The following is a 15,277-nucleotide window of genomic DNA, read 5'->3' on the forward strand; positions in this document are numbered from 1 at the left end:
CTACCAGATGAATAAAAGGAAAAAAAAAAAAACACCCCACAATGAAATGACAGCCAATGGAAATAAAATTATAAATAAATGAGGATGTGAATATGTTAGAAATTTAAGGGCTAAACTACTCTCTTTTTGAAATGTGTATATATAAACTAATGCTGGGTTCATGAAACATGAAAAAATCTATTCCTAAATAGGTAGGCAGTAAAAATATAAAATATTAATGGTGATATTAATACTTACAAAGGGGATTAAAAAAAAACACTGCTTTTCTTTTATTTAAAAAGAGAGATGTGGTTAGAACCCTTGTTGTCCATCATCTCTGAATTTCTATGACAATAAGACTGCTGTAAATTTCGTCATAAATTTCTTCCAACTGAATTATTTAAAATAAAAGAAGAGGAGTTAAGTGGCCAGAAAAGCTGAAATAACTTTAAAAATGGTAAAAACGTTCTGTTCTGTCCACAGAGTTCTTACGCAAAGAAAACCAACAGCACCACCACCAACATGAGAACAGGCTCAGAGCAGAGCCACAGAAATGCCCCAGCAAACTGAACAGTTGGCTCTGTAACTGGCTTCAGCGTGTACTCTGGATTTCTCCCATTTTGCTTTTTAGTTGTCGCTATTGTTTGGCCTCTCTGTGTGGTCTGTGGGATCTTAGTTCCCTGTCCAGGGATCGAACCCATGCCCCCCTGCCATGGAAACGCAGAGTCCTCCTAATCACTTGACTGCCAGGAGGTCCCCATTTTTGTTTTAACAGAACCCTCCTTGACTTGGGCATCACGGAAAATCCCAACTTTGGGCCTAGTTTTCCCCTAGAAACTAATCTTAGATATTTCATCCAAAACCAGCTCTCAGGGGTTGGGTTCACTTTTTCTACTATGTGCAAGTTTTCATGGACATGGGTATGTTTTTTTTTTTTTTGGGTATGTTTTTAACAAACTAAATAAACATATTTAGAAAATGCACATACTCACTGACACCATGAAATCAGACTTAAAGAGCTGGAAGGACCCTGAGAAAGTACCACCTCTAAGGATAACTACAGAGGTTATTTATACAATGCTCTATTCCCAAGCAAACCCAGTGATGCAGGCCACACTCCGTCCTTGGTACCCAGTCCAGTAAGAGCCACTCTGACTACTGTGGTTCTTCTGGTGTTCGCCCCTACGAAGTATAGTGGAGGAGCAGTGGTGCTAGCATCACCTGGGGCTTGTCAGAGACGTAGAATCCTGGACTCCACTCAGAACTGCCATCCAATGAGACCCCGGAAGTGGTGCACAGGCACCTGGGGTCTGAATACACTAGTGGATGTGTATGGTGGATGGAATACAGCTGGTGAGCACCGTCTCTTCTTTATCTCCATAGACAGCTGTTAAGCAGTTGCCCTGGTCTTTTCTTTCAGTGAAATAACTAGTTTCCAGATTTTTCTCACCCAGCCTATTGCTGAGCTCATATTCATCTTATGCTATTTTTATTTTTTTAAAACTTCACTGAGTACCCTGAATCCTGCATCATTCTCTTAAGATACAGAAAGGAAAACAGGCTCCACAACACAATTCTGAGCTACGCAAAAGCATTTCATCCCAGGGTAGGAGTCACTTTAAAACCTGTTCATTTTTTAAAAAACAACAAGCTCTGGAAATATTCTACCCTTGTGAAATTTCATAAACTCTGCTTTTATCATTAGTGAATTTGATAAAAGTACTTTATAATTTTAGATTTGAATAACCTCCAAAGGACAAAACAGTTCAGTCTGCAGTGAGGTCCTCACTAGCCTCCAACCTAAACTCTTTACACAAGCCTCAAGACCAAATTCCTCCAGTTTGTTTCCTAATGTTTACTTCCCAGAACACCCGGCCTGCATCCTTTATGTGCCCACCTGACTCCTGCTTAGCGCACGAATTATCTCCCTGCCTCTGGGCTGTGTGCCCACCCGACTGGCTGAGCAGCGCCGTCACACCGGCCTCAGGGTCACCTGCGAGACACCTGCTTCCAGGGCTTTGCTAACCCTGAGATTGGCGTATGACACAACTGTGATGTCGCCTTTCCAGGGAATAATGGAACAACCACCTTCGAGCTAGAACCTGAGCAACACCTAGGCCCCCGGGGACAGGTGGATTTTATCCTGAAGAGTCGGGGCTCCCTGGGCCACAGCCACAAGAAAAAGCTGATTGTGTGTGTGGGGGTGATGGGTTGCTCTGAGCATGAGCAGAAACCCTCACCCCTGCAGAGACCAACGCAAATTCTCTCCTAAGAAAAAGTATCCTCAGTTTTAACCCCAGATGTTTCATTGACCAAGAGTAACTAGAACTCCCAATGAAAGACTGCCATAATACTCAGGGAAATGGGCCACCAGAAACAAGAGTCAGTCACTGATTTACAACCGCAAGGAATCCAGATACTGGAACTCCCAAATCAAGAAATGTAACAACCAAGGATGAATGTCATGTTTAAAGACATAAAGGTGGAATCAAAAATAAGCAAACCACAAGAGACCATGAAAAATGATAAGGCAAATAGAACTTTTAGGAATGAAGGATGTAATTGGATCAAACATAGCTAAAGAGATAATGAAATATACACATGAATAAATTATCCTCAGTGTAGTACAGAGACAAGGAGATGGAAAATGGAAGATGGATAAAGAAATAAGGAGGGTATGAGTTCTAAAAAAATCTAATGTAGAAAGTTAACGTGTCTTGCCAGAATCCCAGAAAGAACCAATAAAGGAAATGGAGGAGTGGCAGTATATAGAGATAATGGCTAAAATTTCTAGAACTGATGAAACACATGAATTGACAGATTTAAAAAACAAGCACAAGATATACCAAACACCAAGCAGTATAAACAAATCAATTCACACCTAGACACACTACAGTAAAACTACAGAATAGTGGTTACAGAAATAGCTCAAAAGCAATTAGAAAAGATTGCCTACACAGAAACAAAATGATTAGACTGATAATCAGATTTAAAAAAACTCAAACTTGATCATATATACCACTTTCTTTTTCAAAAAACTTCAACAGCTTAAAGAAAAAAGGCTGAATTCTTCAGAGTTTGGAATTTAAGACACTCTATAAATCTGTTCCATTATTAATCTACTCTTCCAGTCAAATCTTCTGATACTTTTTTTTTTTAATGTGGTAAAGTATATGAAGCATAAAACTAGACTATTCTGTTACCCTAAACATATTGTGTTGCTTCTGTAACCTCTAGGCCTCTGATTATACTGCTTTTGCCAGATGAACTGGCTTCCTGCCATCTCTGCCTACTGAAATGATACCTTTCTTGTACCTTTTTTAAAATCTCTTGGTCACACTGTGTGGCATGTGGGATCTTAGTTCCCCAACCAGGGATTGAACTTTTGCCCTCTGCATTGGAAGTATGGAGTCTTAACCACTGGACTCCCAGGGAAATCCCAATGATACCACTTCTCAAGAACTCTGAAGCTTTTCCCAATCACCCCAAGTGAGTGATCACCCCATTTATAGTACATGCTAGCTCATATTAGTTATTAGTCTACATATTTTATTTTCCAACTAAACTGCAGCATCTTTAAAGGCATATGCTCAGTCAGACTGATTTTGGGATTCTCTCCCCTCCCTCACCTCCTGTACTCCCAGACCAGTAAGTGATATAGTTTGAATACATGAAAACTGGTCAGGCACCAAGTGTTTAAACGGATAAGATTAACTTCTGGCCTAGGGCGGAGATAACTCCTGGAACTCGTGAACTCTGCTCTCTGGGACCTTCTGAGTGCTCACCTGTTCTGGTTGGCAAACGGTGCCTGGTCTATTGGCAGAATGCTCTCAGGCCAGGGGGCGGTCTGATTTGGAGGTGCTTGTTGTTGGCTATACTGAGGTCCCCCCATGTTCATCTCCAGTTCAGATGGCCCTGAAAAAGGAGAAGAAAACAACCCCTGAATCTTACAACTTGTAATTAGCGAAGTGTCTATTTCGGCTATGGAATAGAAAGAGAAATACCTGGCTGATAGAAAAGAAATAAATAATAATAATTAGGTGGAAATAAAAAGACAGAATTTTTTTTCTGAAATAGAGCAAAAGGGCAATAAATATCAAGGCTAATCACCCACTTTGAGACTCTAGATGAGCAGTTCTAAACCCCTTGGAATTTTTACGCTAAGTCACTTCAGTCGTGTCTGACTCTATGCAACCCCATGGACTGTAGCCCGCCAGGCTCTTCTGTCTATGGGATTCTCCAAGCAAGAATACTGGAGTGGGTTGCCATGGCCTTCTCCAAGGAGTCTTTATACTCTTATTAATGTACAGGCTTTTGTGTAAGTGGGATGCATCTTACTGCTATATACCGTATTGAAAATTAAAACTGGAAAATAGAAAAAAATGATTCTTAATTCATTTAAAAATCATCATAATAAATCTACTATGTTATAAACAAGACTTTTCTTCCAGTAGTATTGAGATGTAATTGACACACAGCACTATGAGTTTAAGGTGTACAGTACCATGATTTGACTTATATACATCATGAAATAATTATCACATTAAATTTAGTGAACATCCATCGTCTCAACAAATGAAAAAAAAGAAAAAAAATTCTTTTCCTTGTGATGAGAACTCTCAAGAGGATTTACTCTAACAACTTTCATACATACAGCAGTGTTAGTTATATTGATCATGTTGTACACTACATCCCTAGAACTTATCTTATAATGGAAGTTTGTGCCTTTAGACCACCTCCAACCGGCTTGCCTTTCCCTCCCCTCCGGTAACCACAAATCTGACCTGTTTTTCTATGAGTTGTTTGTTTGCAACAGAGATAAGATTTTGTTTAAAGCCAACTCTATTGTGAGTCCATGAGAGAATAATAATATCTTTATATTATTATGAGAATAGTTTTGGCCTTGCAGATCCGCTAAAAGGGCATCAAGGTCCCACACATAATTTTTCGAAGTGCTGGTCTGAGTAAGACAGGAGTAGAAAGGGCTCAGACAACTCAGACATGCTCTTTCTTAGGAATTCTTTGTAGAGGTTTAAAGCTAATGCATGATATGAGCTCTTTAATGATTTTATTATCACTGTCTGTGGACCTGTCTTCCATTACAATAGATACTTTTCTGTTGAGTTCACAGCTTTTATGAGTTTATTAAAAATCAGAGCAATTCAGCTACACAATGAAGCTCATAGAGCCATTTTTCAAGCTCAAAAGCTATGTGTCATTCATGAAGAAAGACTGAGGATAAATGAAATTTCTGGACAGAAAGGATTTACTATGATGATTTTTAAATGAAGGAATTAAGTATTTTAGAAATTTCCCAGTGTATTTTCTGCATGGAAATCTGGCCATTTTTAATTTTTCATGCAAGTCTCAAATTATGTGAATTTACACTTGGGAATCGTGCATTATTAATTGGAAGTACACTCTCTATAGAAAGGTAACATGAATGTCATCTCAGAAACAATAAGCCAAAATGTGCTGAGCAACAACTAGAAAAGAAAACCGATGCCAGGGCAGGATGACCATTCTGCATTATTATGTCAAAACCATTCCGGCATCTTTCCGGTAATGACTTAGCGCTTACTCATCCTACACTGGGCTTCCCCAGTTGCTCAGTGGTAAAGAATCCGCCTGCCAATAATGCAAGAGGTGCAGGTTCCATCCCTGGGTCGGGAAGATCCCCTGGAGGAGGAAATGGCAACCCACTCCAGTATGCTTGCCTGGGAAATCCCATGGATGAGGAGCCTGGCTGGCTATAGTCCATGGGGTGGCAAAGAGTTGGACACAACTTACTGACTAAATAATAACAACATCCTGCACTGTCTAAGTATATGAAAAAGTACACAAACATCACCTTATCTGAATTATGGTAATGGATAAGTGGAAGGTTAGTATGTCAATATTAAGAAACAAGAATGAGCTACATTAAGTTTTTAAAAAAAAAATAATCGTTTATTGAGATAGAATTGACATACTATATACTTAGCTCACTTAAAGTGTATGATTCAGTATCTATTAGTGTAGTTGCAGAACTGTACAACCATCACAATTATCAATTTTAGGACGTTTTCATCCCCCCACCCCCAAAAAACCTCATGATGTAATTAGGAGTCACTCCCCATTCTCCCCACAAAGCCCCAGCCCTAGGAACCCACTAATCTTACTTTATTTACAGATTTGCCTGTTTTGGACATTTCATATAAATGGTATCAAACAATGTGTCTGATCATTAATTTTAATAACGTGAACTGTATCGAAACAGAATTCTAGTGATCCTTATATTTTCTGAGTTGCTCTATAAGACCCTGCTCTTTCAGTGAAGACCTGGGAGAGTCTTGTTTAGGGTGTCTAGTCTGTCTAGGGTGAAATGTGCTGTGCTTAGTCATGTCCGATTCTTTGTGACCCCATGGACTATAGCCCGCCAGGCTCCTCTGTCAGTGGGATTTTCCAGGCAAGAATACTGGAGTGGATTGCCATTTCTTTCTCAAGGGGATCTTCCTGACCCAGGGACTGAACCCGCTTCTCTTACATCTCCTGCATTGGCAGTGGATTCTTCACCACTGTGCCCCACCTAGTCTAGGGCAGTGCCCAGAAGTCTGCATTTTAAGGTCCTGATGACCATGCAGAGTTCGGGACACTGCTGTACTGTTGAAATGCTTCTTTAAAATATCATCTATATGATATTTCTAGTGTCACACTGCAATCCACTCCCTGCAAAAGTTGAAATCAGATAGTTTCAAACAAAAACGAAACATCATAAAGGTAGTGAGTTCTCTTATTTTACTGGAAAACCTGTAATTCTATGGCCCTGTGCAGAGATTTTCAGCAAGATCCCACTTATGATAGCTTGCCACGGGCTGGGTGGGGTGGGGGTGGGGGATTCCCTAAACCGCAAATGACAAGCCTGACAGAACTTAAGGAGCTATTCCTCTCTCCTTCTAAGAATGCATAAAAATGAAAAGCAAAGAGTACAGGAACCACCTTACCCATATTCATGACCTGAGGCTGAAGCATCTGTCTCTGGCCAGGCTGGCTGCTGGGTCTCATGGGGATGCTGGCTGTTGGGTTCCGAATCATACCTCCTTGGATCGGCCGGTTCATGGCATTGCTGGTAGCAGCACAGGTGACCCTCACGGCAGGACTCTGGGGCGCCCACTCCCCAGACGGCATAGTGGGCCGGGCAGCATTGCTGCCAATCATGCCTACAGGCAAGGCAGAGAAGACAGAGATGCGGTGACTGGAAACATAGTCAACATGTAGGAACACTAGACGCTCTTACTCTATACGAGACAGACAGTTGTTCTCAATACACAGTTAACCCGACAGCTCACGCCCTCGCTGGGCCAGATGTGGGCCCTCGGGTAAGAAATACAAGTTGGCAATTACTATGAAGTTTTTCACAACACAGACTTGCCACCCTTTACAGTTCGGAAAAGCTGTTGAAGTTGTTCCCATATGTACTTAGAGACAGGTGCTGTGGCGTGTGGATAACCCCAACTTCCTTCCTCAGGAAGTGAATCACATTAGCTGATATACACGTCAATGCTTTACTTTCCAAAAGGGAGGTGAGGCCAAGAGAAACAAGGTAAGAACTGATAATCGATATTCTAATTCTAAACCCAAATCACAGAGAATATCCCGTGAAGCCTTGGCCAGACTTTAAATCCTCCAATCCCTTTCTGAGCATTACAATTTGTTAAGTTTCAAAGCTGACTGAGACAGCCTTGGAAGCCGGGGAAAAGAAAGCATCTTTCTACTCTGGTTCTTTGTGGTCACGGCAAGGAAGCGCCGGCTGCCTCGGTGTGCCTGGACCTTGTTCCTGGTGATGCAGATCTAGACTGGGTAGGGACAGATTTGTAAAAACCCTCTTACGCTTGAGATGGTAACAGCTGCGTGACCACACACGCCAGCGAGAGGTGCGCTCGCCGGCAGGTCACGTGCTTGCTCTCTCTGGCCCCGGGATGCTGGCGATGGCCAGACGTGGGCTAAAACTCGGTATCCTAAAGGGGCAGAACCCCAAGGGAGGACCCTTCACTCTGAAATGTTTAGTAAAGGATGTGCAACAGTTCCGCTTTCAAAGATGTGGCTTGCGTTGACTTTAAGTATTGAGAACTAAAACAGGGTATATTTCAGAAATGGGGAGAGCGTGTATTGTGGGTAGTTTTCCACTGGTGAAATAAGAATGCACCTCATCAGGGCGATGAAGAGTTAAGTGTAATTAGACTGAACAAGTTAGGACAATATTATATTAGTACATATTTTAAAAACCATTTGAAGACTAGACTTGAATGATATAAAGATATGGGCGAAAGGACATTTTCTTTTTCAAAAAATCTATTATCTAATCAATATAACAAGATTATATAAAGTCTAGAAAGCAGAAGGGAAAATAATCCATAATTTGAAATATTAATGTAATTATAACCAGGGTAGTCTCTTTCACGTTTTTTTTCTTTTTTTTTTTTAAAGCAAAGCACAGACACTGCTTGATCTTTATAGTCTGGATGCCAGTCATCTCCAGGCTGCCTAGATTTGAATATAGGTATGTCCGACAGAGGATGAGATGGCTGGATGGCATCACTGACTCGATGGGCATGAGTTTTGAGTAAGCTCTGGGAGTTGGTGATGGACAGGGGGGCCTGGCGTGCTGCGATTCATGGGGTCGCAAAGAGTCGGACACGACTGAGCGACTGAACTGAACTGAACTGAATGTCCCCAAATTCCTAATGTTTCTCCTAGAAGCCAGATGTTGCATTTCACTGATAAGGAGCCACCTTTAATAAACTACTGGCTCCTTTTCTCTGATAGAATTTCATGTGAGTCAACATTTTACTTATATAAATCAATACTTTATCTTAAAAATAATATAAGATTAATATGGCATTGTTTTTGCAAATAAGTAAGTTAGTGATGTAGTCAGTGTCTGGCACATCTAGTAGGCACCCAGTAAATATTTGCTGACTGAATAAACTATTTTAACACAACACAGCTCACATTTCCCATGTGAACTGCTTACCAACAACAGAAAGTGAAAAAAAAAAGTCCATCTTTTTTCTTTCAACTGAACCCTTATTTTCACTTATCTGAATGGAAATGTGATTATAGGGATGACACACTAAACTAAAAAAAATGCCAAAAATTAAAACCTATGAATATAAGTTCTTTTTAAAACATGTTTCTTTCAATGGCTTTGTCTCCAGTTATAAACAGGGAGCAGGCCTTCATTAGAAAGCTCAGCATGCTAAGGGTGCAGGGTACCCAGAGGGTACAGGCCGTGGTGGTTACAGCCATCAGTGCTGCTGCAACGATTCCCAGCCTGAAGCGGAAGGAGGTTTGGGAGTATGGCAGCTGCTATGGGGATGACCACCACTTAGGAATACGCACGGGAAACCTGGCAGACACCTTAAGCCACAGCAGGTCAAGGGTCAAACTAGATCACAGGCAACCTTAAACATTTTTAAAAATGGAGTTCTTGGATCAGCTACTATTAGGTTAAGCACACTACCATTTAAAATTCATATTCTTAATATTTTTCAGAATGAGAATTGCTATTGTTACAAGTATAAAAGGTTGGTGGAATTTTACACTTCATTCTGAAATTCATGAAACACAAATCATCAATTAATAGGAAGTTTTGGGGTTATCCTGGGTTGGAAAGATCTCCTAGAGAAGGGAATGTATACCCTCTCCCAGTATTCTTGTCTGGAGAATTCCATAGACAGAGGAGCCTGGAAAGCTATAGTCCATGGGGTCGCAAAGAGTCAGACATGACTGAGTGATTAACACTAATACACTTTTGGGGTTATCAGCAGGATCATCACAAAAAGCTAGCAAATTATTCTACATAAACCACTACAAGGTCTAGAATAGTAACTGGAATAGTAGTGAAATAAGTCTTTACTGTAGGATTAGCGAGCGACTAGAACCCTTGTTAAAACAATGATCACAGCATAAAAAGGGTCAGCCTACTGGGATGCTTTCCAATTCTTCATATACCACGCTCACAGTGAAAATCTGCAGAATTTTCTTACATTCAAATGTGTTTCTAGCATAAAAAATTTCACACGAAAAATTCTACTACTTGGATGTGGAGGAATACATCATTAAGTTGAATAACCCACCAATAAAAAGTTAACAGCGCATATGAGCCCTTACCTGTGCTACTGTTCCCTAAATTTCCTTGGTTTCCTATCATCCCTTGATTACCCATCATTCCTGGCTGAGGTATCACTGAGTAGGGACTACTGTTTCTGATTGGTGGGAAAGGTCCAGCACCCGTTGGGCTTTGCAATGTGATGTCAAGTGGGAAATTCTGGTTTGGCAATAACCTGCCCAGTTGCCCTGGTCGTGGGTTATTAAAAGCTAAGGAGAAAACAAATGAAAATTGAAGGTTAATAGAGGATAATGGAAAATAGTAACAGAAGCAGTGTTCAGGGGAAATGTCGTTTGTAAAATCACAAAGGTATGCATGTCTGGGACCAGCTGCTTAGTAAAGACAAATTCACAGACAAAAAAAACATGGGGCGTCCAAACACAGACTTGCAATCTAATCAACACGTCTCTAATTTACTTCTTGACAACCTCACAGAGCAATAAAGCAAAGGAAAAAAAAGAAGGAGAACATGTCTGTTATTTACTGTATATTTTTCTCCCCAATATCAACTTCTAATATTCAACTGTGTTTGCTAAGTAAACTACAAATATGTTTTTCATATATTATTTGAATTTAGAAATACTGTTTTGTCACAGCTGTGAAGCCATAAATATCTCAAATGCACCAAACTTGGACACATGTGGTTTGGACTGAGACTGTCATATTTTAACTGGATTTTCCTAGGAAGAGAATTAGGCTAAAAATGTCTATTCTCACTGAAAGTTGGAAGTCTTTAAGTGTGAACTCTGGTACCGAAAGTCAGTATTAAAGCTTTAAGGTGCTGTTAAATCTTCTAAATACATATTCTTTAAATTCCAGATTTATTTATATTTGAAATGGCTTCTATGATTAGTTTATAAGAGCTTATTGTGTAGTAAGCACTACATCAATGCACTATACTATCACACAGACAACCAGTTATTTGGTAAGTGTTTTTACAAGAACAAAGATATTGTAGATTGCAATTCATAGAACAAATATATAAAATAATATCAAGCAGTTTATTTTCTCTGAATTATATAAACACAGCATGAAACAGAACATTTAAAACATATTAACGTCCTTAACAATCAGTAAGAGAAATAAAATATTTAGAAGAATTATTATTTGGAATGAAAATTATGGATATGCTTAATCTGACTTTCTCAGGTTTAGCTACCTGGATGTTATTCAATAGTCTGAGCAACACCAGGAGATACAGAAAGGAGAGAACCCATGAGTTTCCACACACCCTTTCAGTAACTCCTCTGGACCTTAAGCATAAGCTCGGTAGAGTGTTTCTTACTCACGTCTCAATTCTCTGATTTTGTGATCTCTCATGGGCCATAAGCAACCTTCCATTCCCAAACAAATTGGCAGGTCTGACACATAACCAGCATAAACTCTATTTTGTTTTACCCTTTTCAGAAAGATCAGGAATCACTTTAAGAAAAAATCTATTAATCAAAGATACATTGTAATTTGGTTGATGGTTGCCATTTCTCATTTGAGAACAGATGCTAAGCTTTGCGGAGAAGGCAATGGCAACCCACTCCAGTACTCTTGCCTGGAAAATCCCATGGACGGAGAAGCCTGGTAGGCTGCAGTCCATAGGGTCGCGAAGAGTCGGACATGACTGAGCGACTTCACTTTTACTTCTTAATTTCATGCATTGGAGAAGGAAATGGCAACCCACTCCAGTGTTCTTGCCTGGAGAATCCCAGGGATGGCAGAGCCTGGTGGGCTGCCGTCTATGGGGTCGCACAGAGTCAGACACGACTGAAGTGACTTAGCAGCAGCAGCTAAGCTTTGGGTCAAACTTTGAAGCTTTGAAGAGAGAAAAATCATTATGCTCATCAACCAAGCACTAAAGAGATTCTCTATCTTTCTACAAGTTATGTCCCTCGTTCAGGAAAGATATTTTCTTCTCTTAAAAGCTATTGGATAAAAAAAAAAAAAAAAAAAGCTATTGGATAACTTTAGGGAATTATGAAGTCTGTAAACCAAGTAAGTGTTCTTCACTAAATGAAGAAAGACTTTATCTTAAACCTACAAAAACATAAAATAAAAGGGAATTCCCTGGTGGCCTGGTATTTAGGAAAGGGGCTTTCACTGCTATGGCCTGGATTCAACCTCTGCTTGGGAAACTGAGATCCTGCAAGCTGTGAAGGATGGAAAAAAAGAAAAAGCGATACAAATTGTATCTTATAATCTAAGGTCTTCTAGCTTTATATCACACTAATTAAACTCAAGATGCATTTAGAAACCATTTCTGTGATAAATTTCCATGTAAAACTGATATTTACATGAGGATTCCAAAGAGACAGGACAAGATATTTTTAATGTGTATAGCCCTTTCATATATAAAGATTTATAATTCTGGTTAAGAAATTTTCACTAGTGAGTGTATTATTCCTAAAAAGTCAGCATAACTTTCTAAGTTTCTATCTTTTAAGTGTTTAGTCATTTATTAAGACACATAAAATCTATTTTGAACTCCATTTCTGAAGGCAGTAACTGAAATGAAGAGAAGTATGACAATCATCCAAAGAACTTTTATCTGTGCAGGTCAGTCTCCCTCTGTGTTGACTCTATCAACCACAAGCGCCTGCAGAAAGGCCACACTGACTAGAACCCACTCTGACTACTGTTTTGAAGGGCTGGGACAGTAGATGGTGCTATTTGACCATAGAAACTGTGAAGTGACTAAGCTGTTTGCATCAGATTTCAGTAATCCCTGTTTCTGATGGTGATTACATGGGAATTTCTTGGCATAACCGTCAACACCCCATACTCACTGCTCTGTGGGATTCGCATCGCTGTTTTCTGGGCTCCGACAGGTGTCACGGGGCTGCTTTCGGCCGTGAGTTGCATGAGGTCATTGATGATGGCTTGCTTGTCAACTGATCCAGCAGGGGCGCCTGGCCTCGTGTCCGGGAAAAGCTGCGGTAATTGACTATTCTGCAAATCATCCAAAATCTCCTCCAAGTTGTCCAGCTCACTGCCAGGCTGTGGTTAACAAACAGAAGAGTTTATCCAGTCCTACACAGGCCCATGTGCAATTACAGACCTAATGGGTACAAGGAACCAGAGCCAAATGAGATGTGGACACATGTGAACCTCGGGCCTCACTGTTTATTGATCATCTTTAAAAACAACAACAAAAAATTAAATTGACAAAGGACAAATAATTTAATTTCTTGCTCCTCAATTTCCTCCTTGGTAAAAAGATATGACTGAATTAGAAAGAAAGCTCTCTTCCAGCACTGGGATTCACTGTCGATTTATAAATTCCCCTTCATTTTATGCTAATAATTCAATTAATCATGAGTATGAGTATTTCTAATTAACCATGGGTGTACTAGGATTTACAGTCTAGGCCCAGGTTTAGTGGTTAACTCACTTGAAGAAATAACAACAACAAAAACGGGTGGAAAATATGATCCAAGTTTACACGAAATCAGTATTTAGTAAATGGTCATTTCCCTTTATAACTTTGTTTTTCTTTCCTTTTTCTTTCTTTTTTTTTTTTAAGACCAAGAGGTAAAATGCACAATGAGCTTGAAGTAACCCTGAACAACTCAGCCCTGTCTTTTCCATTTGAGTGGTGTTATTTTTTTTTACTGCTTACACTTTCAGTTTCAAATGACACTGGTTTTCTCAGTCCTCATCAGCTTAGGGGACAAATGCAGGGAGGCAGGAGGTCGTTTCCAATCACTGCATCTATCAAATGACTTTACAGAAGCTGTAAACATGTTTCTTATGGCTTTTCCCTTTATTAAAATAATTTCCTTTCAATTATCAATATTAAAATAACACGGTATGCAGCACCACTATTTCACAGCTAGCGCTTTTCTTCCCGAGACCTCAACTGAATTTATGTTCTTTCAAGTAGAACCTATCTGGGTGCCAAGTATTTAAAACCAGACGGTGCCAACCATGCAAGAAAATGGCTAAGTTAAACCCCAAGATTATTTCCTAGTGAAGAGAGTGGTAAGAATGATTTTCCTGATGTGTAGGTGGAAAAACACGTTAGGTAACTTCCCCAAAGTCACTGATGGACTTTCAATCCTTGACCATGACTAACCCTTTTGTCTACACTAGCAATTCAAATGATATAGTTTACTTAAAGCAGAATGGCTTATAGTTTTATTCTACACACAAGAAGTTGGACTAAGTTTTTTGCAATTTATGGCAAATGTAATATATCTATCTAGAAAGTCTTTTTACTGGACACAATTTCTCACGTAAGAAAGGATACGATGAAGTGATATTTTATTGGACTCTCTGTTTCAGAGTCAACTAGCTTAGCAAGAACTTGGCGATCCATTTTCCAGGAAATTCCTAATGTACTGTTAGAGCAATTATAAGACCATTTTCTAGTTAGTTTAGCCATCTGTTTCTTACAAAAGAGGCAGGGATCAAATTTGGGAGAGCTACATCTTAGGTAAGGATTAGGTTCTGAAGTTAGAATGCTGAAGTATGGACAGACACAGACGAAGTGATCCTCAGAGCTGCTTGGGAAGGAAACATACTGTATGTCCCCCACCCGTGGGCAACACGGCCAGTGGGTGAAAGCACACCACGGCCTCTCTGGCTTGACTCCCAACTGATGAAGTCCACGAGGGAGCCATTCTGCACTGGAAAAGCCTGTAGCTACATTTTCACACCATCGGCGCTTCAAGGGAACCAAGACCAAACCAAACCAAGACAGATCAAATCTGTTGAACGGTGGGCAAAACTGCTCACACAACTTAACCGTTTAATACATACCTATTCTTTTTTTTTCCCTGAATCTGTATGGACAATTTTGTGAAAGTTAAACGTATGTATAAAGTGACTCTGTTGGAAAGCCATCTTTATCATGTTTTGCTGAACATGTAAGGTACAAACAGGAGTACAGTATCAACACCTAACACCCTCCGAGGACAGTGCCCGGGACACGGCAATGGACACTCAGCCAACACGGTTCCTTCAACCATTTAAACCTGTAATTTAAAAAACTTCCTACAATCAACTCAGTTTCTCATAAAATTCCTATAATTTCTCAGAAAAAAAGTCTTATAAAAATTGACAAATATCCTTATAGTTGGGTCTTGAAAATAGCTATGGATGTAAGAAAGAGGTTCTAATAAACTGAAGTTTATTAGAGAGTTTCCCTACTACAGT

General features: G+C 39.8%; 1 protein-coding gene across 10 annotated transcripts in view; it reads right to left on the reverse strand.

Annotated features, from left to right (window-relative positions):
* NCOA2 (nuclear receptor coactivator 2) overlaps nt 1-15,277 on the reverse strand; it is a 283,681-nt gene that overhangs the window by 22,588 nt on the left and 245,816 nt on the right. For 9 of the 10 annotated variants that reach the window (XM_043483406.1, XM_043483409.1, XM_043483402.1 and 6 more), the window contains 4 exons: nt 12,907-13,117; nt 10,132-10,338; nt 6,963-7,178; nt 3,765-3,894 (listed from right to left, as the gene is read on the reverse strand). In XM_043483406.1, the coding sequence (XP_043339341.1) occupies nt 3,765-3,894; nt 6,963-7,178; nt 10,132-10,338; nt 12,907-13,117 (764 nt within the window). The remainder of the gene's footprint in view (nt 1-3,764; nt 3,895-6,962; nt 7,179-10,131; nt 10,339-12,906; nt 13,118-15,277) is intronic. The other variant, XM_043483411.1, reaches the window with a different exon arrangement.

Source organism: Cervus canadensis, chromosome 12, assembly GCF_019320065.1.
Source record: "Cervus canadensis isolate Bull #8, Minnesota chromosome 12, ASM1932006v1, whole genome shotgun sequence".
Taxonomy (NCBI): Eukaryota; Metazoa; Chordata; class Mammalia; order Artiodactyla; family Cervidae; genus Cervus; species Cervus canadensis.